Source organism: Helicoverpa zea, chromosome 20 (assembly GCF_022581195.2).
Source record: "Helicoverpa zea isolate HzStark_Cry1AcR chromosome 20, ilHelZeax1.1, whole genome shotgun sequence".
Taxonomy (NCBI): domain Eukaryota; kingdom Metazoa; phylum Arthropoda; class Insecta; order Lepidoptera; family Noctuidae; genus Helicoverpa; species Helicoverpa zea.
The window spans coordinates 8,425,058-8,448,028 of NC_061471.1; the positions used below are offsets into that span (position 1 = coordinate 8,425,058).

The 22,971-nt window shown below is 36.4% G+C and overlaps 2 protein-coding genes across 4 annotated transcripts in view; one reads left to right on the forward strand and one right to left on the reverse strand.

Moving 5' to 3' along the window:
* Positions 1 to 22,971, forward strand: part of LOC124640447 (bifunctional glutamate/proline--tRNA ligase) — a 46,298-nt gene that overhangs the window by 9,808 nt on the left and 13,519 nt on the right. The window contains exons 14-17 of one of the 3 annotated variants that reach the window (XM_047178222.1): positions 20,539 to 20,745; positions 21,110 to 21,304; positions 21,617 to 21,817; positions 22,210 to 22,416. In XM_047178222.1, the coding sequence (XP_047034178.1) occupies positions 20,539 to 20,745; positions 21,110 to 21,304; positions 21,617 to 21,817; positions 22,210 to 22,416 (810 nt within the window). The remainder of the gene's footprint in view (positions 1 to 20,538; positions 20,746 to 21,109; positions 21,305 to 21,616; positions 21,818 to 22,209; positions 22,417 to 22,971) is intronic. The other 2 variants (XM_047178223.1, XM_047178224.1) reach the window with 2 other exon arrangements.
* On the reverse strand, positions 1,586 to 13,727 carry LOC124640446 (protein PF3D7_1417600-like). The gene is made up of 6 exons (XM_047178221.1): positions 13,137 to 13,727; positions 5,975 to 7,599; positions 3,169 to 5,673; positions 2,748 to 3,016; positions 2,307 to 2,674; positions 1,586 to 1,970 (listed from the first exon to the last, which is right to left on the reverse strand). The coding sequence occupies exons 1-6, from the start codon at positions 13,395 to 13,397 to the stop codon at positions 1,728 to 1,730; spliced, it is 5,271 nt and encodes a 1,756-aa protein (XP_047034177.1). The 5' UTR covers positions 13,398 to 13,727; the 3' UTR covers positions 1,586 to 1,727.

Here is a 22,971-nt window from a genome sequence, read left to right on the forward strand (position 1 = left end):
CTATTCGATTTTGACATTATTAACTTAGGAGAATCGGGCCCCAGTCTTCTCTGTAGGCCAAATGGCAGACCAATCGCAAACCAATCGAAGGTCATTGGTATACGATTGGTCTTATATTAGTAGCAGAATGCCCTCTAAGGTTAAAACTGCTATTGCGATTCAATTTCTATTCAATTTTGACTTACAATTTTAATTTAGCAGAATCGGGCCCCAGTAGTGGCCTAGTGGGTAAAGCACCAACCCCATGTATGAGTGTGTGGGTTCAATTCCAGGAGTACCAATGCAACTTTTCTAAGTTTGTATGTACTTTCTAAGTATATTTTAGAGACCAGTGCTGAATATCAAGCGAGATTTGAAGGAACGTAATTGTATTTTAAGACCTATAATTACACCAATATTTCAAGCAATAAATTCTATTCTATTTTAATGACTGATAAAAAGGCGAAGGAAACATCTTGGAGAAACCTGGACTATAAAGTCTAAAATCACCAACCTGCATTGAGCAAGCGTGATGATTAACGCTCAATCCTTCTCCTTGTGAGAGGAGGCCGCAGCCCAGCAGTGGGACTATAAAAAGGCTGTAACGTAACATACTAGTGAAAACGAATATATCGTTCATTTTAGAATACGTCCTTCCGTGTATTTAGCTCTCGCACCTCCCTCGCCGCACACGAGCAAAGCGATTGCATTAATTATTTTTTTAAACATATATCACTTTACGAACTCTTGCATAATTATAAAGCAATGTGTTTACGGAAATTGAGATAAGTGTCAATCGTGACTTTTAGATATTTCATATGGCCAGTTTTTACAATAATGTAGGGTAAGCCCATGCTATGTCAGCATACGTGCTCAAATATTTCTGCTCACAATTACTTGTGAGCGGAAATGTTTAGTTTGGAAGTCAATATGTTAATATTTCTCATTTTAAATAATATGTACATAGTTGGTTCTATCTAAATTTAATGTTAGGAGATTATTATACAATGAAACCAGTTTGGGCAAGTTCATAGACTCCATCTTTTGATTTTCCTAATAAGACTCCCGCTATATTTTCTAATCTGTCTCTCTAACACTATAAGGCTCAATTCACACCAAAATTTTCGCATGACAAACTCGAACGAGTCGCGCCGCGGGAAGTCCCGCGGCGCCGCGGGCATCCGCGCGACTCTTTCGAGTTTGTCATGCGAAAATATACATTATAGTAATGGGAATAAAGTAAAAATTCAAATGACACTCAAACCGCGCTTCGCTTCGCTGCCCTTCGCCGCTCTTTTGGTGTGAATTGAGCCTAATTTTGATCATACTACCTTTCCAAAAGCAAAATGTCAATGAGCTATCATTATTGCAGTTGCAATGCATACAAAATATTAGTTGGATAGGACTAGAAATCATAATTAAACACTTGATTTTTTTTAAACTTTAATTATAATGAGGTAAACAAAAAAAAATACAATCTACTTTGGAAGTAAGAAAAAAAACTTAAATAATAACTATGATTTGTTTGAACTTTGAAAAAATTCGTAGTTATAATGAGGTAAACAAAAAAAAAATACAATCTAGTTTGGAAGTAAGAAAAAAAAAACTTAAATAACAACTATGATTTGTTTGAACATTTCGTGCGACTCTTACGAAAATATAACAATCAACTTAAATACTAACTTAACATTATTAGGAACTCACATGAAAAAAAAAAAAACAATAGCTGCATGATCGATTTCTGATATTTAAAAGTTTCTTAATGAGAAGTTGTTAAGGAATTCGCTGACGGCAACAAATTGTATTGGCAATCTGTGCCTTGGGTCCAGCTCCAACATTTGTGCCAACAGTGCGTGAAGACTTTCCAGTTTATCCAGGTCATTGGTCATCTGCCACCAAGTGCAGCTCTGCTCCCAATCCCTAACGTATGTCGAGAACAATTGTTGGCGCAGCCTGTCGCTTTCTTGGAAAATATGGATCAACACCATGTCCTGGAACAAATATCGCACTAATATTAGAAAGGTCAAAGTTTTTGACGTGCGTGAGCAAGTAATTGAAAGAAATCATGACATTTGGTAGTAATATCAAGTACTAGCTTCCGCCAGCGGCTTCGCCCGCGTAGTGTGTTGATAAAAAGTAGCCTATGTGTTAATCCATTGTATCACCTATCTACATACCAAATTTCAATCAAATCGGTCCAGCCGTTTTTGCGTGATTGAATAACAAATATACATCCATACATTCTCACAAACTTTCACATTTATAATATAAGTAGGATTTATAATATAAATAGGATATAAACATCAAAATATAATAAAAAATCTTACATCATATGCAGGGCCGGTTCTCAGCTTGAAACTTGTCTTGTCAAAGAAACGATGTTTGAATTTTGATTCCTCAACCATTCCGCAGTCGAAGCTGCCTAGCGTGCATAAATGTTGGTATATTATCTCGTTATTGTATATTCCGGAAAACAGATCAGTATTCGTCGCCATCTTAAACATAATTAATGCTGTCGACCATACGTCAATTCTTTGGTATTCTGGAAAGCCTAGAATGATCTCAGGGGCCCGATAACTACAGGTCCCTGTGCTCGGATAAATTTTAATACTATCGTAGTAACCGGATCTATCGAAGCCACACAGTTTCAGTTTGTCATTTGAGCTGTTTAGCAGAATATGTCCTGGTTTTATGTCTGGAAATAAAGATTGCAACAATTAGAATATATTCTTCAAAGTAAGTTTTATCTCAGAGTAGGAAATATTTACCCGCATGTACGATATTGTTGACGGTCAACATATTCACAGCGTCAACTAACTGCTTGGACAAAATTTGTACTAAATTAATATTAAAGCCTCGTTGGTTCTCCTGGAGTGCTTGGACAAGGTTTTTGGGATAAAACTCGGTTAGCAAACAATACTGATTCATCACTTCAAAGGTGCAGATTAAATGCACAACAGGTATATCCATGGGACAGTGTGCTTGCAGTCCAAATAACATATATTCAATTTCTGGTCCAATATTGTGAAATGGTTCCCTGTGAAAAAAAAAAACTGTTAAAACAAAGTTTCCTTGTGTGCGATGCGATAATTTACGATGATCTCAATTATATATTAAATGAATTCTTGATGGATAAAAAAAATAGCAATCACGCATAAGTAATTTAGTTGTAAACAAAAATGTGCGTACCTCATAACTTTAAGGGCGTAAGTGTTACCATTAGTATCGCTGCACTTGTGTATTGCGGAGAATCTTCCGTTCTGAATCGTATGTAACAGCTCAGTTCGAGTATTTAAGTTTTGGCACAGTACAGTTTCTGCTCTCTTTTTAAATAGATTATCAGCTTTTTTTGCGAGTTTCTTTCCTATATCATCTTTTTTCTGTTGGGCCTCTGCAGCAGTATTTACCTTCGCTTCTTCTTTTTTATTCGAATTAGGCACATTTTCGTCACGTTTAATAACTTCACCAGTTTTATTAGGGACTTTAATTGCGGTACTGTTTGCTTTTGATAAATTATTACCCGCGCTCGGCTTTTGAGTGTCGTTTTTATCCTTTTCTAATGATTTATTTTTGCTATCTGCAATAAGAACCCTTGTTTTAGTAATTTGATCATTATTTGCTTTTTTGACCATGGCAGAATTTGTGCCTGACGGGATTTCCTTATTCGTATTATAGTTTTTCGACAATTCTTCATTTGCATTTTTGGATTGAATATCATTTTTAACTTCCTCTTGCTTTTGAACTTTCAGTGGAGCACTATCTTTGGCTTTAGTATAAGTTTCTTTGGGTTCATTTTTCTTTTTGGTGTCCTGTTTGTTACTGTTTGAGGAAGCACCAGCTTTATTGACAGTAGAGTTATTGGATTCTGATTCACTGCTCACACATGATTTGACAGAGGGGTTTTCAGCTATATGAATCTCCTTTGTTGCATTAGCTGTTTTTTCAACAGGTTTATTAGAACCGGTTGTCTTTTGTAAGTGTTCTGTCTTATTGGTAACATTTGTTTCTGCTTTGTTTTTCGCTTGTGCATCTTTAATGTTAGAAGGTTCCTTTTTCTCACATTGATTGTTAGGATTTTTTAATTCCTTATTTATTTGTTTTTGTAAAAGATTCACTACTATTTTGGTGGATTTTTTATTCGTGCTAGTTAGCTCTTTATCTTTTATACCGCGATCGTTCGCAGATATTTGTTGATTTGACGTTGGCACATTTTCTGTTGTATTACTTTTAATTTTCTCCCTCTTATCCGAAGCTTTAATGTCTATTTTAGCTATAGTCTTCCCACAACTTTTAGATGATACATCATGCGGGTTTTTTACTGAGTCCTTCAGTTTTGCTAATTCTTTAGGCTTGTTACTTTGATTTTGGGTATGTTGTTTTACCGTTTGCGGGGTAGATTTAGTTTTTTTCGGGGTTTTTTCTACAACATTTTTATCATTTTGTATAACTTTTCCAATGTTTTTGTTATTATTTTCTGGTGGTTTTACAACAGGATTAGTCTTAATTTCATTTCCTTTGGTTGGAGTTCTTTGGGGTTCTTTAAGTGTTTTTAAATGCATATTACCTTTAGCCTTATTAAAATTTTCGACAGATTGGCTCAAGTGTTCTTTACCCGCATTGTGGACTGCCTTTTTATTTTCACTTGCTAGAGATTTTGGAAATTGTATTACTGCTTTTTTAGTAGTTTTACTAACAATATTCTGCGATAATGGATCGGAATTTGACGCTCTTGTAAACTTTTGTACGGTATTATTTTCTGCTGTTTTTGGTATTACTTCTGGGTGTTCTGCGTTTATTTGTTCTACTCGTATGTTTGCATTTAGATCAAGCATTTGGTCAGCATTATCAGAAGCTTCTTTCTTCATATATTTTTCTGTCAAATTTGGTTCTTCAATGACCTTATTAATGAGGTCTACTTGTTTGTTGTCACTGAACATCTTTGAAAGGGATGTTTCCACACTCTCGTTGGATTTATACAAATGATCCTTTACCTTCTCAACCGATGTATTATTAGCTTCGTTCGGTATTTGCTTCTCACTAGTCTTTCTTTTCTTGCCATTGAACATACTTTCAAGAGATGCTTCAACTGGATCGCTAGAATGACATACTTGGATATTTTCAGCTTTTGTATTATTAGCGGAAGCCGATACTTGTTGAGCTGTTACATCATTAATAGAACCTCTTAGTTGATTCATTTTTGCCTGTATGGAAGGCTTTTCCGATGCACTTAATATACCATTGTCATCGACTTTGCTTTCGGAATGATTTTGCGCGGCCATATTTTCTCGATTTGCATCTCTACACTTGTGAAAGGATTTAGATTTTTTGATGCCACTTGTGCTAGCGCTGCTTTGAGACTTGTTTGTTATTTCTGTAGCTAGCCTTCTTTTAGTAGATCTTGTTAGTAGTTCCAATATTTGATCGACTTTGGATTCACTTTTATTGGATTCAAAATATTTTGAATTATTTGCCGTTGAAGTATTTTCAGAATCTATACTATCGTCCTCGATTGTTATCACCTCCGAAACACTGGTTTTGGTTTCGTTGCTTTTATCCACATTTTGATGGACGTTCACTTGGAACCGTTTTATAGTTGATTCGGTTATTTTACTTGACCTTTGTTTAATATTTTTATTTATATGTGAGCTAGTTTTCATCACTTGTTCTTCCTGGAGGTTTTTCTTGGCACTAGATCTGAAAATAAAAATCATTATAGTTCGGCCATTCAGAGAATGCGTTCCTGACACGTCGCGATTGAACTGACGACGTAACTACATTCATTGATTATTGATATAATAATGTTGTTTTAATGCTCCTCAATTGTTAAAACGGTAAACAACCAGCAAAAATATTTTTATCGTAACTGCAACGCCATTGCAAAGTTACGTCGTCAGTTCAATCGCGACGTGTCAGGAACGCATTCTCTGAATGGCCGAACTATAATAACACAAATAAATTTCCATTTTAAGTGCGTGTTTTATAGGCTGCTTCTTACCCGTTCTTAACAAATAAATCTCCATCTTTTGGATTAGAATCCGAATCTATTGAAATAACTTCTTCATCTTCAGACCTTTCGTCTTCCTTTATTTCAATAATTTCCTCTTTATCATCAATGTTCATGCTGCTTTCTACCTCTGTTCCTTCAATGAATTCGTTTTTATGATCATATTCATTTGTCTTATCTTTTATAAGTAACATTGCGTTAGCTGCCGAACTTTGTTCGTTGACGTTTTGCTCTACTTGTATTTGGCCATCATTTAATGAATCAACGATCTCATCTACGTTTATGTCGTCAAGGAAACTTAAATCCTGAGGTGACTCACTGGAATTTCGATCCTCAGAGTCATCGGAATCTGGACATTCTATATTAATTATTATTAATTTCACCTTCTTTTTCTTAGGTTTATCTACTTTTGATATTTTCGAATCAGCCTTAGCGTCTTGGTTCAGTCTTATTTTCTCCTTTTCTTGGTCAGTTTTAGTGTCTCCAGATTGTTGAGTGGAACTTGTCTCATAATCGCTTTTTGATCTTTTACGAGAAAGTCTAAATCTGAGATCTTCTTCCACGTTAGCAAACCTTTTTTGCGAAAGATTGTTTGTTTGAACGACGCTTTTGATCGGTTTTACTCTATCAATTTTATTCTGGCTAGTGCTGGCAATTTCAGTGTGACGCTCCTTTTTCGTGGTTTCTTTCTTAAAGACTTCTTTACGTTCAATCACCTTTGTTTTAGTATCTGATTTCGTCTTTGTAATAGTTTCACAAGATTTCGTACTTATTTTCTTTTTATAAACCCGGTCTGGTTTCTTTTTTTCATCGTGCTTAGTTCTATTTTTGTTTTCATCGTCATTATTATCATTCTGACGAATAAATTCCTGAAAATCTTGATACCTTTTCATAGAAATTGGACTTAAATATATTTTACTGTCTTTTGAGTCTGCTGTACGGGTAGCATTAGTTACGCTTCTCGACTTTTTGAATTCTTCAGACCTACTTCTTTCCAAGTCATGTTTTTTCTTTGATTTATCTAATATCTTATTTCTAATGTTTTTTGAGGTAGTATTTTTTGTAACACCTTCGAGATGTGACTTACTGCGAACAGGTTCTGGTTTGAGAGTCTTCGAATGCTCTTTACTGCGTTTCAGCTTTTCACGTTTCTCTTTTGCAGATTTTGCTTTTAACTTCTCGAGGTTCCGTTTCCAAAGTTCTTTGAAACATTTTTTCATTTTCTCCGTCATATCAGATTCGATTTCATCACTTTTTGTAATGTTTTCAACTTTCTTTTTACTCTGAATACTTGAGGGCTTTACCCTTTTTGTTGGTTCTTTATCTATCATTTTGAGCGATTTAGTAGTATATTTTTCTGAACTCTTTCGGTAATCAGTTTCCCTGTCACTCATCATTGTATCTGATTCGTAGTAAGTATCTCTTCGTCTTGAATCTCTATATTCGGACGAGGGATGCCCTCGGTCCCATTTCAGTCTGTTGAATCCTGTAAAATCGACTAATCTATTCCGTGACTTATATTGAGCTGTTGTGAACTCTTTGAGTCTTGGACTCGTATGATATGATGGAACTTCTGGAGATTTTTGTCTTGGTATTCTAACTGGCGAGATCTGAATCTGTAAGAAAGATATTTTCGTAAAATAAATGCGCGACTCAAATTGAGGTTTAACGGTTCACATTTTTTCCTTTTAAGGTACAGAATCTTAACATTTTAACAATTCATATAATCCTGCTATCGGTTCAATTGCAACAAAATAAGTAGTCAATTAACGAATAAGCAGAAGTAATAACAATTTTATTGGCACAAAATTAACACTTCATAACTACAGGTAAACACTAAAAATACATTTCCCATTCCGAGATTTAATAGAAACATTAATCAAATTAGTTGCACGCTGCGCAATATATGTTCACAATATATGCTTCGGTTTACATTCAAAATAATAATTATGTTGATACCTAAAACCAAATAATATAGGTAGGTATTGTTAGTGTCAAACAGAACACTGGTCTGAATTTTTTATAAACGATTAAAAGGCCAACTGTTTCAAAAGACGGCCATTAATGAAATTACTCGTAGCTCTAAAATGTAAGACTTTTTCCAGAATGGAGTTTGCTAAAATAGTATTTTTCGGAAACACCCTACCTTAAAAGGCTTCAAGAACTTTCCTATTATTTAGCAGAGGTAATGTAAAAAATATTACTGTCAAAAGAGTAGATCAGGCATCAATAAGGTACAAGGCAGATAAGGTACAAGATAAAGTCAGTACAATTCAAAGAAAAAAACCGGCCAATTGCGACTCAAACTCGCGCATGCACGTTTTCACTATTATCTATTATAAATCGTGCAAAAAAAATATTATATGGGAGCCCCATACACTAAACGATTTTTATATTATATGTATACAATAACACAGTTATCTCATTCTAGTTTGAGTTTTTTTTATAGCAGTGACTGACGGACGCACGGACAGACGAACAGCGAATTCTTGGTTATAAGGTCCCATTTTACCCTTTGGGTATTGAACTCTAAAAAAGCAGGCTGTAGTATGTGCATATTATTTTCAATAAACCAATTATTGCGTACTCACAAAGCATCTGAGCAATGCGAACTTGATGTCAGATATTTCTAATCAACTTCAGGAATAGTTCTCGCAAAACTCGATGTCGTTTCGTAACTAATTTCCGAGCATACGTACGCACATGTGTCCAAGCACCAAGCACCTTCCCGAACCCCGCTAATACCTAGTAGTAGATAATGTAGATAGGTACGAAAAAGTTTTACGGGAAGTATACAATGAGGTACTTACTACTTAATGCCCGTTTTCACCAACAACCTCTTACCGTTTCCCTATCTAAATGCTACTTTTAGTAAGGATCCCTCCCAATTTGACACCTACCTAAATTCATTTTCACCACACTTGTACATGGATCCCTTAAGTAAGTGACAGATTACTAGTTCTACAAACGATAATGCAAAGTCGATATTTTATCGATAAAATGATTTTTCTGTACTTCTTAAGAAATAAACGTCTATCGAGTATATATTACTAAAGCCTGTGAGTTTTTTTTCTTGTGATGTTATTTTAATTTAACTTAAACTACATTACGCTATGTTTTATGCAATAAAACAGTAAAGAGGTTTTCTATAGGTGAATTTTTACCTATGTCATTCGCGCGTTTGTCAAATTGACTGATGTGTATGTGTACATAGAGTGAGGTTAATTTTGGGTTTATTATTGTTGAATAGATAAGTTTATTTTGGCAGAGAAGAGAAAACGAGGATAAAACTTTCTTACAGAAGAAAAAGACAAGCTAGTGAAATTGCTGACGTCTCATAGAGACACAATATTAAACAAAAAACGGATGGGACCACGAACGAAGCCAAAAACAAAGCTTGGATCCAGTCACAAATAGTTTTAATGCGACAGGAACCCTTTACAGGTAAATGTGAATAATATCTGTGTATAATAATATAGTGTATTAAGATATTGCCGTACAACTGTGTTCCTTGTTTTACTGTCGGCTTCATTGTATTTTTGTTCTCCATGAGTTGATGGATTTAAGTATGGGGTTAAAATTATATATTTATTTAGTTTCAGGTGGTGCGAGAAATTGGAAAGACGTGTAAAAACATGCTGCGCCCAGCCCACCTCAAATTGAATTGGTGCAGGAGGATGATGATAATGTTTGGTACATCATATGAGGACTAATATTAAAATATTTGTTTACTATCTTTGTTTTAATTTACATAATTTATTATGTTCAATGTTAGCCTACTTCTTACCTCCAGAGGGTATCCCCTATCACCTAGGAGATAGGCTCCTCCATATTCACCATTTTCGAATCATTGGTATCTACTGCAGTTTTGGTATTTAAGGCCTATTCAAACCTGAGCGATATTCGCTGCCGCTGTGGGTAGAGGTAGATACCGCGCCGGTTTCACTCAGGTATTTAGTATCAAGTATAGTTACCGGCACGGATATTGAGCTCTCGGCGGAAGAGTGGGGATCGCTTTGCGCACTGTACACAAGGCAATAAACCAATAAATGGCTTCTGCGCAGGTGAAGGTCAGGGCTCAATATCCGTGCCGATAACTATACCGCGGCTAGAGCGACCTGAGCGATATTCACTGCCGCTGTGGGTAGAAGTACATACCGCGCGGCAGCAGCGGCATGCATCCCGAACATCAACAGTAATATTAACGCATACCCACTGGGTTTTCTCTGTCGCAGGTGGTAGCGAATACCGCTTAGGTCTGAACAGTCATATTACCGCATACCCACAGGGTTTTCTCTGCCGTAGACGGTAGCGAATACCGTTTAGATCTGAATAGGCTTATAGTTGTCCCGGCCACCGCGAAACTACATCAGTGATTACCAGATTTGCATCTGTTATGGTCTGTATATTTATGGACATGCAGGACTTCCTATTTTTGAATAATTCAGCGACATCACGACCTAGCAAGTGCATTCATAGCAAGTGATAACCTATAATCTTATAAAAAAGTCATGATCATCGTACTTATTTCTCAGACATCTGCTCTTTCACGTAAGATAGGTACGTGGTCTTCTAATGATTATTATTTTACATATCCACAACCTCCACAGCTTCTAAACTTTCTAAAAGTTTACGTTTCATTTTTTTTTTTGCTTTTTAAACATATTTTTGGTGTTACATAACATATAAAGGTACATTTCACTATCCATCGCCAGAAACGGTTCAAAATATGTTTGTATTCTGTAATGATAATGATAGGAGTTGTTTAAGCAGGCATCAATCGGGCTCCCAAGTTTAAGTGAAATTTTTAGGTTAAAATTGACACCTAGGCTTTGGTGAAAATGAAATTCTTATTAAGTGTTCCGTAAATGCTCCCTAAATTTAGGTATTCGTTGGTGAAAACGGGCATAAGTCTTTTACAGACAAATCGTAGAAAGCATCAATAATTTGCCTTTTTTCTACTACCTATACCCAAATTCACACTGTGAGTTCCTAGTATAAGTTACCCATACAATGCATAAGCAAACATAATATCACAATTCCATATTTCATCAACGGTACAGCAGTTTTATCGTTAAAGCATTATAAAAATCCCGTAGGGCCTATGCACACCACGTTTTTTAAACGCGCAAAACGCGCGTCGAGACGGCGCGTTTAAAAAACGTGGTGTGCATAGGCCCTTACTCACTTTGCAGTTTTTTTGTTCTTATTTTATTTGTTTTTTTTTTCTATCCTAATTCGACCATTGGCATTATAATCATTATCATTTTAATAGAAGTAAGAAACTATTTTTTTTTAATTAGGTACCTGTGGCGTAGCTTTTTAACCCTCTGCAACTGACGTGGTCAAATTTTTACAATTCAACTGAGGTGGTAGTACACGAGACACCACTTCAATTGCAAATATTTTTGTAAAATTAAACTATACAGCTAACTTATTGATATTTATTAGATTTATAGCCTATTTTAAATGATAAATTAACTTGGAATAAAAAAAAGAAAATGTACTTTCAAAATTAAACAACTTTTATTTACTTATGTCAAATCAGTCTGAAAAATTCTACTTAATCATTTATGAACTAAAAAAAGTAACAAAATGTACTTTTTCAAATTTTCAATTACATATTTTAAAAGTTCACAATAATATGAATCGGTGTTGGAAAAATGAGATACATTCGTTGGTCAAATTATAAACTAGAGTGATTCAAAGTCACACCTTTTTTGGCAATTATCACACAGTGGCTTAGAGAACTGAAGGCAAATTGGCTTCGAACAATCACAGCAACGATACTTAGTTTGTCTTTTTATTTAAGTTGGAAAAATATAACAAAATGTTTTGTCACTCAGTGGAACAAATCGAACTACCAGAGATGGAGGGACCCCCATCCATGCCTAAAACTCTTCTCCACGTGAAATGGCGTCATCTTCATCGCGTTCGGTTTCAGGCTCGAAACTTATGGATCTCCATCTTTATCATCAATACCTAACACTAAAGGCATCGTGACTTTCCTGTTACAGTTAGTTCAATATTTCCCCTTCATGTCTCTGGAGAGTTCCAGCCGATGTTCTTTTACGAGCAGAAGTCCCTGGTTTAGGGTTGTTGCTTGAGATGTCCATCTAAAAACTTGTTCGGTACTTAACACCAGTTAGCTTGGTTTCCAAGTTAATTGATAAGTAATTAAAATATTAACGTAATATTTCAGGAAAATTGGAAAATAACACTAAAAATGAATCATTTACACTAGGTTACTGACGTGGTAGTTTAGGAGACACTATGAAGATATAACCATTTGACTGAGGTGGTAGTCTCGTGGAAACTTACCTTGACGCTGACGTGGTAGTCCCGTGGACACTTTCTTTCCTCCACGCTAAAGTAAGCTCACTGCGACCGCCTTCCGCACACTGTCCGACGAGCGAGCCCTTTATAGGAAGGTACTCGAAGAGCTGGCGCACGAATTTGAAAAATGACGGTAAAAAACTTGATTTTGCATTTTGCGGTGTCTGTGGGACTACCACCTCAGCTGCAGAGGGTTAAAATAATAGATCTAGAAGGTATGTTAACATCTGTATAATAGGTATTCTGTAAGTAATGTACCTATATCGTGATATAATGCATACCACAGATAATAGGTACTTAGTCTAAATATTTACATTTTACTGTTTAGTATACAAACCTAAATGAATGAGGCTTTGCTAGAAAACCTACCCACGTTTATTCGATGTACCTGCCTACACAAATTTAGATACTTTCGCCACACCCTGCGACCCTAGCCAGCTACTTACCAGCGAAACAGACAGGCAAACATAGACATGTAACTATTGAGTACCTACAACTACTATAATGCAAGTAGGTACTTACCTGGTTAGATTTTGTATTGCTACAGGTTAACGGTGAAAAAATATTCAATTAAGATAACGCCCTGACCCAATTATTGTATAAGTACTTACCCAGCTTAGGCACCTACAAATTATATTTAAGTATAATAGATGTTTTACATACGATTGTAATTAACAAATGCGACACTGAAAGATGAGCTTCCGCGCGAGTAAGCACGTTGACGGACGCGGCGAGCGGCGAACACGACGAAACAATATTAAGTAGGTACCCAATGTTCAACTGGCTTGTAAAATGTGACTTTTGTTAAGCTACTTACATTATCTGAAGCCCTGGTACTTTCAATAGCTTTCGGTCTGGGGTTCATATCAACAGATGTCACGTTATCTTTGCACAAAATCGTTTCCTCCGACACAAGGTTACTGTTACAATCCTTTGGATTTGTTTGTTCACAATTAGGTGGGTTTGTAATGGGGTCGCTGGCTTTAACATTTGCTTCAGGGGGGCCGAAAGACACAGTTGGCACAATTACTATATTAGGGCTTACGTACTGTGAGAAATAAGACTCCCTCCTCCACATTATTTACCAATAAGACATGAAATATTCTTGTTAGAAAATCTCCAATTTTCTAATAAACTATTCAATTGACACTTTTTATGACACTAATTGTTTTTTCAGCTTTTTTCTTTGTTTACATTCGGCCAATGCAAGAAGTTATATAGTGTTTGATAGAAGATACAGCAGCTATTACAATTCTCGTATACTTATTTGAAGATGATATTAATATTTGTTCACTTTATCAACTGGATTAAAGATAGTTTTTAGTTGAGATTTCTTTTTTAAGGGATGTTAAAAACCTAACCTAAAACACGCAAGGCGCCGAGCGGGCGAGCCGAGCGCGCGAAACCAGCGACTGACGTATTTGTTTGAGATTGATTTGAATGAGATATGGAACGCAACGAAATGTCAAATGCAAACGAATGTTAACCGATAACGAATGACCATTGACCGGGACTCGGTTGAGTGAAGTAATAAGGCACGGGATTTGAAAATGTTGTGATTTATTTTTAACATGCTTTTTTGCTTAATAGCTTAGCTTTTAGCTTAATAATGTGTGTTTTGTAACGTTACGATGATTGTGTAATTAAAACCTATGTATTATATATGCAGTACATTGTAATAAATAATAATTATGCTCACATAATTAGAAATGAACTGGGCAACTACCTATATCTTTGTAATTATACGGCCACCATAAAGAACAATGTCAGACGTCCATAGTAACTTAGGCTCAATAAAAATATTTCATGTACAGTGAAAATTCTTACAGTTTTTTGTGTAGTTTAATGTCAGAAGCTTTTCTATGTTTTCCACTTTTGCATTGAACTTCTCAAAACCAAATTATTCAAACGAAAAACCTGAACTCGATAAACAAAATAATTACTTATAAACATGATATTTTTTTTTTTGGAAAAGTTCTAGATAACAATTAAATATTTTATAAGAAGTTAGTATTTTATATGTAAATTTGTTGTAGTAAAGAACTTTGTGTCCGTGAGAATTCAGTTTTAAAAGTTGATTGGGTGGGCCGAAACCTGACATTGTTCTTTGCTGATTTAACAATATGCGATGCACATTTTAAATGAACCTCTTTAAATTAGGTAGATACCTAGATATTGACTTGTTTACGATGCATTTTAATGAATGCCACTGAAATAATGAAATGCTTATGTAGGTAATGAGTAGGTATTGTTACAATCCTACTAATGTTGTAAATTACCTTCTTAGCTGTTTCGCGCGGTTTCACCCGCGTTCGGAGGAACCTAATTCTTGCAACTGGATTATATTCTTTTTTATGATTTTAATCTAATCAACATTAGAAAAAAACACCCCATTGAGAACTGCCTTTTTCGAAGTCGGTTAACTGTTGTTTAGGAAAATAGTAAGTAGGTACCTCGTTGGATTAGATTGTGCAGCCAAAACAAAAAAAAAAACCGGCCAAGTGCGAGTAGGAATCGCGCACGAAGGGTTCCGTACCATTATTTAAAAAATGAACAAAAAAAGTCACGTTTGTTGTATGGCCCCCCAAAATATTTATTTTATTCCAGTTTTAGTATTTGTTGTTATAGCGGCAACAGAAATACATCATGTGTGAAAATTTGAACTAACTATCACGGTTCATGAGATACAGCCTGGTGACGGACGGACGGGCGGATGGACAGAGAAGCGAAAATAATAGGGTCCCGTTTTACCCTTAGGGTACGGAACCCTAAAAATGAAATTGGAAACTCACCTAAATCTTCAGAATCAATTACAAGTTGTCGATTACCGAGACTTTTTTCACAAATGGGTAGGTTTTTGCTTGAGCACTGATTTTGAACACAAATAAAGAGTCCTTATTAAAGCAACCTTCTCCCAACGTGTTCTAAAACAAACTGTCTATTCTTGAAGTGAATAAGTTTTGTCCCTACCCTCTCCCCACTGCTCTTTTTGCACAAAGGAGTTCATTTATGGCCCGTTTTCAATTGTTTTAAGGGTAGTTCGCGGCGCCTTCTATGTAAATGATTACCAGATGTGTTTTATATTGTTAGTCATGTTATGCTTTAGTTTGGCATTTTAGGCTGTTTAGAAGAAAGGAAAAAGTATTATTTTCTGACCTATTGTATTTAAATTACTTTTAACGTCTGGCTAATAACGTGGGTTTGTAATTGGCTGATACCTACTAATATAAGAAAGTTGGATAGCTACACACTTCGGAAGTAACATGGGTTATATTTCTATCCCGGTACGGCAGTATTTTCCACGGGACCGCGGGAAAATGGCTAGTTATTTGTATAAAAGTTTAAGGTATACCTTAAATAAATAAGGGCCTGAAATACCTACTTACCTGCCTTCTTCTAGATATTGCCCGCGACTTCGTCCGCATCCTGAACTAAAATGTGTTTTAAGCGTACCTAACCCACGTAACGTAAGAAAATCAATTTATGCTATTTATTAATTGAAACGGACTTAATTCAGAAAATTATACTTAACGTTCATAGGTAGGTAAAATGCATAGGTGCATTTTTTATTCAAAGTTCATCGACTTGATTTCTCAATAATTTTGTTTGCAGACATTTTTTTGTTTTGTCATGTCATTTGATCGTGTTTTGTTGAGTTTTATTTTTAAAACGAGCATCATTTTCTGAAATCGTATACTTACCTACACAAATGAAAAGAGTTTATTTTTCGTGCGGGAATCGAACCTGCGACCTATATCACAAACATAAATAGGTATGCCATTTACATACACTAACTCTTAAAAAATAAGGAGTATTTTTCCTTGAAGATGTTACATACAGATGAATATTTTCTATCATTCAATTAATTGTGTCTAATAATCAGAATAAAATAAGATCAGTATTAAATATTATTTAACTTATTGCTTATCAATATTACATAGCGTTAAAATCAACTTATGTAAAACTGCGGAACACAACATTCAAGAGTCGATACATTCCCTTTCGCCACGCCAAAAGGCGTACAAAAAAAACGTAACGTACGAAACAACTCTTACTAAAAACTCATTATACATTGCTGCATACCATTCATATTTCTACAGTACCTCTGTTTTAAACGCGCAATATACAGCGAATAAGCGATTCAGTCGTGACGTCGCAAAATTTTAGAAAGTATGTCGAATACACGTTGTTCTTTTTAAACCATCAGTATTAAGTTGGTGGTGCATATGTTGACCAAATTTTTTATGTAGTCCTATTGTTTTTTTTTTATTTATACTAAGACGAGCCACTGACCTATATCTTTGTTAAGTGTTGTGATTGGTTGGCTATGTTCATTTGTTTATTCGAATTAAGTGTCGAGTGTTGAGCAAGTGACCACTTATGACTTAACATACGGGATCTTTGAAATCATATGGCGATGGTTTTAATGTATGTGATCACTTCTATCTGAGGAATATAGGTAAAATTTTTTACTTAGATATTCTTTCTTCGACTTGAAATGTGCCTACAGTTTTTAATTACTTAAATGATTTTCAAAATTCCCGTAATACGTGGCGCCGAAATTATCGCGTTCGATATTTTTGAATGGGTATGCAAAAGCAAAAAGTCTAACTGGAAACAAGATTTTTTTATTGACTTACTGGAATTAGGAATTTCTTACATTGTCAGCTATCGCTTTGTTTAATTTAATTTACTGAACGTAAATTGGACCTGCACTCGTCGCAGTAATCATTTTGCTCATTCAACACAAAGTTGTAAATAAAATACGTTCCAACATTATTTAGGAACACGTATACTCCAGTAATAATATAAATACAAAAGTAACTTTGCTAAGTTACTTTGTAAGTCCGGATTTCAATTTTCAATTAGTACACAAATACCTAGTCTAGTTTTATCCGGGTGCGCGAAGTAATTCCCTTGTTACGTGGGTGAAACAGCAGGGAACATTTCGCGATAAAAAAACTTACACCTTACACTTCTCCATAACTCTCATCCCACTCTCACACACACATTCATTACTTAAAAGCCTTGTGTATTATTTTTAGCCTATAATGTCCGACTGCTGGGCGAAGGCCTCCCCATCTTGCTTCCACACTTCTCGATCTTTCGACCGAGTCCACCAGTCTCGAAGAGCAAAATCAAAATCAAAAGTCATTTATTCAAAGTAGGCTGAAAATCAGCACTTTTCGAACGTCAATACAAAAGACAGCCCCCAAAACGCCCGCCCTTCACCACTTCCTATGTGTTTTTGCTGGGAAGAAGAAGTGGTGGAACAAACTCCCCAGCAACACAATTCTGTCTGTATGGTTTGAAGAACCGTATACAAATATTTAAATATCACTATACAACATTGTGTACATAAAGGACAATGCCAGGGTCTGGGCTCAAAGTTTGCCCAGCAGTGGGAGTAGTTCCAACTGGTTCCATAGTGCACTCTGAACATGAAATCCAAATATTTTTGAAATCGGTCCCAGAGGTCCCGAGAAAAACCGGTTCAAATGTTCTCCATAGATAGTCACTTAACAAAGCCTGAGCCATTTGCCCAGTAGTAAAAGTGGTCGAAATAGGTTCTTTACTGCACTGTTAACACGAAATCTAAATATTTTGGAAATCGGTCCAAGAGGTCCCGAGAAAAACCGGTTCTAATGTTCAACTTGAACAGTCACTTTACAAAGCCCAAGCCGTTTGCCCAGTAGTGGAAATAGTTAAAATAGGTTCCTTACTTCACTCTTAACACGGAATCCAAATATTTTTGAAATCGGTCCCAGAGGTCCCGAGAAAAACCGGTTCAAATGTTCTCCATAGATAGTCACTTAACAAAGCCTGAGCCATTTGCCCAGTAGTGAAAGTGGTCGAAATAGGTTCTTTACTGCACTGTTAACACGAAATCCAAATATTTTTGAAATCGGTCCCTGAGGTCCTGAGAAAAATCGGTTCAAATGTTCTCCATAGATAGTCACTTAACAAAGCCTGAGCCATTTGCCCAGTAGTGAAAGTGGTCGAAATAGGTTCTTTACTGCACTGTTAATACGAAATCCAAATATTTTGGAAATCGGTCCCAGAGGTCCCGAGAAAAACCGGTTATAACGTTAAACTTGAACAGTCACTTTATAAAGCCCAAGCCATTTGCCCAGTAGTGGGAATGGTTAGAATAGGTTCTTTACTTCACTCTTAAGACGGAATCCAAATATTTTTGAAATCGGTCCCAGAGGTCCCGAGAAGAACCGGTTCAAATGTTCTCCATAGATAGTCACTTAACAAAGCCTGAGCCATTTGCCCAGTAGTGAAAGTGGTCGAAATAGGTTCTTTACTGCACTGTTAACACGAAATCCAAATATTTTGGAAATCGGTCCCAGAGGTCCCGAAAAAAAACGGTTATAATGTTAAACTTGAACAGTCACTTTATAAAGCCCAAGCCATTTGCCCAGTAGTGGGAATGGTTAGAATAGGTTCTTTACTTCACTCTTAAGACGGACTCCAAATATTTTTGAAATCGGTCCCAGAGGTCAAGAGAAAAACCGGTTCTCATGTTAGCCAGCCATTGTTAGCTAGCCATTTTAAGCAGCCACAAACCTAACAACCTTCTTTTCTTGAAATAACATTCAGATAGTTAGTGGTTTCACTGTTAACAGGATAAAATAACAGAAATAGACGTTTAAAGGTAATTGTTGTTTCTCTTGCTTTTCAGTCTCTATCTACTACAATCAGTCCTAAGTTCGTGTAGCGTCATGCAATTAATATCCGTAATGGCAATGGAAAAATCTTATCAGGACGAATTAAATAAGCTCGAACACGAGGTAGTAAATAGTTACCGTTGAGGAGTTCCCTCGTCTCACTGTCGTCTCCATCGGCAGGTCAGGTCTTAACCTCCACAGTTTTGTGGTGTCGGAGACATATACCCGAATGACAAGTTTTTATTCGATATGTGCTTACAATTTCCGAGAGTTCCCTATTGTTTTAAGGTTTCTATCACCAGACCCTGGACCGAATAACAAAGGAACTATTTGGAAAGTAAATCCTTTCAAACAATAAAATGATTGTTTAAATCGGTTTTTTTTTACTTACGTAAAAAGAATACAAACGAACTGAGTGAGAAACTCCTCCATTTTTTGAAGTCGGTAAAAAAAATTCTCGTTCAATACCTCGTATTTGTCGATTAATATTATAATGCATTTCAATTAAGGTAATAAAAGTGGAATAGTTAAGAGTTCGTAAGGATGTTTTTCGTAATATTGAATAAGAGTCAAACCAGTTTTTCTCAGGACTCCCGGGATAGATTTCGAAATATTTCGGTCTGGGACCTATTATAAGCCTATGGAACATAATACACTATGCAGTTACTGTGGGCAACTCTTGAGCCCAACTTCCATACAAAGAATAGCATTGTCCTTTGTATATAAAATCAATTCAAATAGTTAATCATGTTGGCTAGTACACACCTTACCCATACCTATTACTCAAGCAGTTACAAAATAAATCTATTAAAAAAAGAGTGAAAAATATAAAAAAAATATAAAGCCTCCATTCAGTGAAGATAGATATAGTTTAGGGTGCACCCACCGACATGTCAAAGAGTTTTTATGAAAAAATAAAATAACAACATTAACAATGAAAACGGTGAACTAGGACTACCGTTCAAACCAAAATCATATACATTAGGTATATTACGGGTGTACAAATATGTAGTCAGCAAGACGACCTGGTACCACAAGCAGCACCCGTTCACGAGCATAACGCGAGGATCAGCCATCGCCCCCCTCGCACATTTTTGAGGGAGGGAGGCAACCCGACCACCGACGCTACCGCAAGCAATACCGTCAAAGGGAGCATGACGACTTGCAGCTACACTACAAGAAAACAGTTAATACTAATAGATTCGCAGTCGCTAGTAGACCATTTACAAAATTAAGGAACAACTCATCGTAAAAACAGAACGATGATGGTAATTAGTCAGTATACATAAAATAAAAAAATGTCACGTATAAAATAATATAAATCACATCAACTCATAATGATAACTTTTGAAGCTGTCCAGTGTTTAACATGAGGACCAACTATTTTTATCGTTTATGTAGTCATTAACTGTATAATAAGCTTTCTTCGACAGGATAGATTTGATCTGCACTTTAAATTTATCAAAAGGCAATTCTAAAAACGACTGAGGAAGTTTATTATAAAATCGAATACCAAGCCCCTTGTTATAACATTTTTTTTTACAGCCCAAACCAGCGCCAGCTTCGGCAGCCAAACAGCCAGCGGCTGCAGCACCAGTAGCATCCAGTGCATCCGATTTGAACGATCAGATCACGAAGCAAGGAGATCTAGTGAGGTCGCTGAAGGCTGCTAAGGCTGACAAGGCTAAAGTCGATGAAGCCGTCAAGGCACTGTTGGAGCTGAAGGCCAAGTATAAGGCCGCTACGGGACAGGTAAATGAGTACTTTTTATTTAATAATAAAAAATCTTTAGTCTGAACACTTAAATATAAGAACCATGGGCCATTGTATGAACACTGTAGTCTGTACTACCGTTCCAATAAGATTCAGCAATGATGAGTTATGTCATAAGAAAGCTTTCAAAGAGCTCTTTATTTCATTATTTTGCAGTCAAGTTCGATTCCAGTGCAAACATGGTACTTAAGACCATTTTAAATAATGATATTTTTATATGGGTGGGCAGAGTAAGTCCCATAAGACGAGGGTTAAACCGCTGGCGTAAGTTAGTAATTAAGTTTTATCAAAACTATGTTTTTGTGTACTTATTGTAATGCTTTCTATTCTCCTTTTTTACCAGGATTGGAAGCCAGGCGCGGCTCCGGCTCCTGCATCAGCCCCATCCGGTGACGCTGCCTCCTTAGATCAGCAGATCACCAAACAGGGAGACCTCGTGAGGTCGCTGAAGGCCGCTAAGGCCGAAAAGGCTAAAGTCGATGAGGCGGTCAAGGCCTTGTTGGACCTGAAGGCGAAATACAAGGCGGCTACTGGACAGGTTTGTAGCTATATAACTATTGCTAGATGATATGGCGGACTGCGAAAATAAATTTTGTTCAATCGAGTAAAAAAATTAAACTGAAGTTGCTTGAATTTTGATTGATGAAAATTAGCCAAGTTACTAGTATTTACTTAATAGTAACAAATAGAACACCAAAAGGTTTCTTGCTCACGTGTCACTCAATGGCCCACGATGTGCGTCGAATTTTGATGTAATAAGATAGGCATAAAAATGACACTCAGGATATTTCCATACACTTCAAGTTTTCTCTCTAGGTATCTCTTTACTCAGATTCCACTATTATTTCAGGACTGGAAACCAGGAACAGCCCCTGCCACCAAAGCGGCTCCCACTCCTTCAGGAGACGCCTCCTCCATCAACGCGGAGATCACGAAGCAAGGAGATCTAGTGAGGTCGCTGAAGGCCGCTAAGGCTGATAAGGCTAAAGTCGATGAAGCGGTCAAGGCACTGTTGGAGCTGAAGACCAAGTATAAGGGTGCTACGGGACAGGTAGGATACTGTTTTATTTTTGATTCAATATAGACCCACAACTTGAGGGAACAACTTACCAAGAACAGACAAAAAGTAGTCAACCTCTTTTCTCTTACCTCACATCAGTGGTAACTGTCATGCACCTTAACTCAATAGTAATAAGTACGATTTTCCTTTAAAACTGTTACCACTGACCTGAAGTTGACTGTACCAAATTCCAGTTCAATCCTTCGAAGAAATAGCATAATGCTATGTTACCTCTGAGTTCCTTCCTATCATTTTATGGAAATTGAAGACTTTGCTTATTGTTTCTCAGATTGTGTTGTCAAAATACATATAGGATGGGCTCTTCATTTTTTTTAAATTATTTCTACTTACATAATATTCATTTTACCATCCATTCCACCCAGGACTGGAAACCAGGAGCGTCTCCAGCCCCCGCGCCAGCTCAAACTCCAGCGGCTTCCAACGACGCAGCCTCCTTGAACGAACAGATCACGAAGCAAGGAGATCTAGTGAGGTCGCTGAAGGCCGCTAAGGCTGACAAGGCTAAAGTCGATGAAGCCGTCAAGGCACTGTTGGAGCTGAAGGCCAAGTATAAGGCCGCTACGGGACAGGTAAATGAGTACTTTATTTAGATTAAGTTTAATTATCTATAATATAAAAATGAATCGCAAAATGTGTTGGTAAGCGCATAACTCAACAACGCCTGGACCAATTTGGCTAATTCTTTTTTTGTTGTGTTTGTTATTGTCAGGAGAAGGTTCTTATGAAAAAAAAAAATAAGGTAAAGTAGAGAAGTCAGTTGACGGGAGCGAAGCCGCGGGCAAAAGCTAGTGTAAAATAAAACTCAATACCAATATTGGTACAGCAGGTCAACAATTTATTGTACCACCCTACAGGTCCATTTTGTAAATAATAGTAATGAATTTGTTTGCTTTTGTTACTAGAAAAAATCCTCTTGCAGGTGCTTAAGCTTTTACCACACCTATATTACAGTGGCGAAGGGTGGTTTAATGAAATAGGGAAGCCGCAGCAAAAAAAAACTGGGGGGGGGGGAGTACTCAGGGATGGGGGGGAGAGGTAATGGAGGTAATTTCTCAGTCCACCTTTTAGCACTGACTGAGAGACTGATAGTTTGAACATGTTTTCTCGAGGAATTCGGCAGATTA

Coding starts and splice junctions, on each gene's coding strand:
- LOC124640446 (XM_047178221.1), bottom strand. CDS start 13,397: ATGTGGAGGAGGGAGTCTTATTTCTCACAGTACGTAAGCCCTAATATA. Junction 7,600..13,136: donor GTACCAGGGCTTCAGATAAT/GTAAGTAGCTTA, acceptor TCTTTCTTACAG/ATTCAGATCTCGCCAGTTAG. Junction 1,971..2,306: donor GAACCGGCCCTGCATATGAT/GTAAGATTTTTT, acceptor TATTTGTTCCAG/GACATGGTGTTGATCCATAT.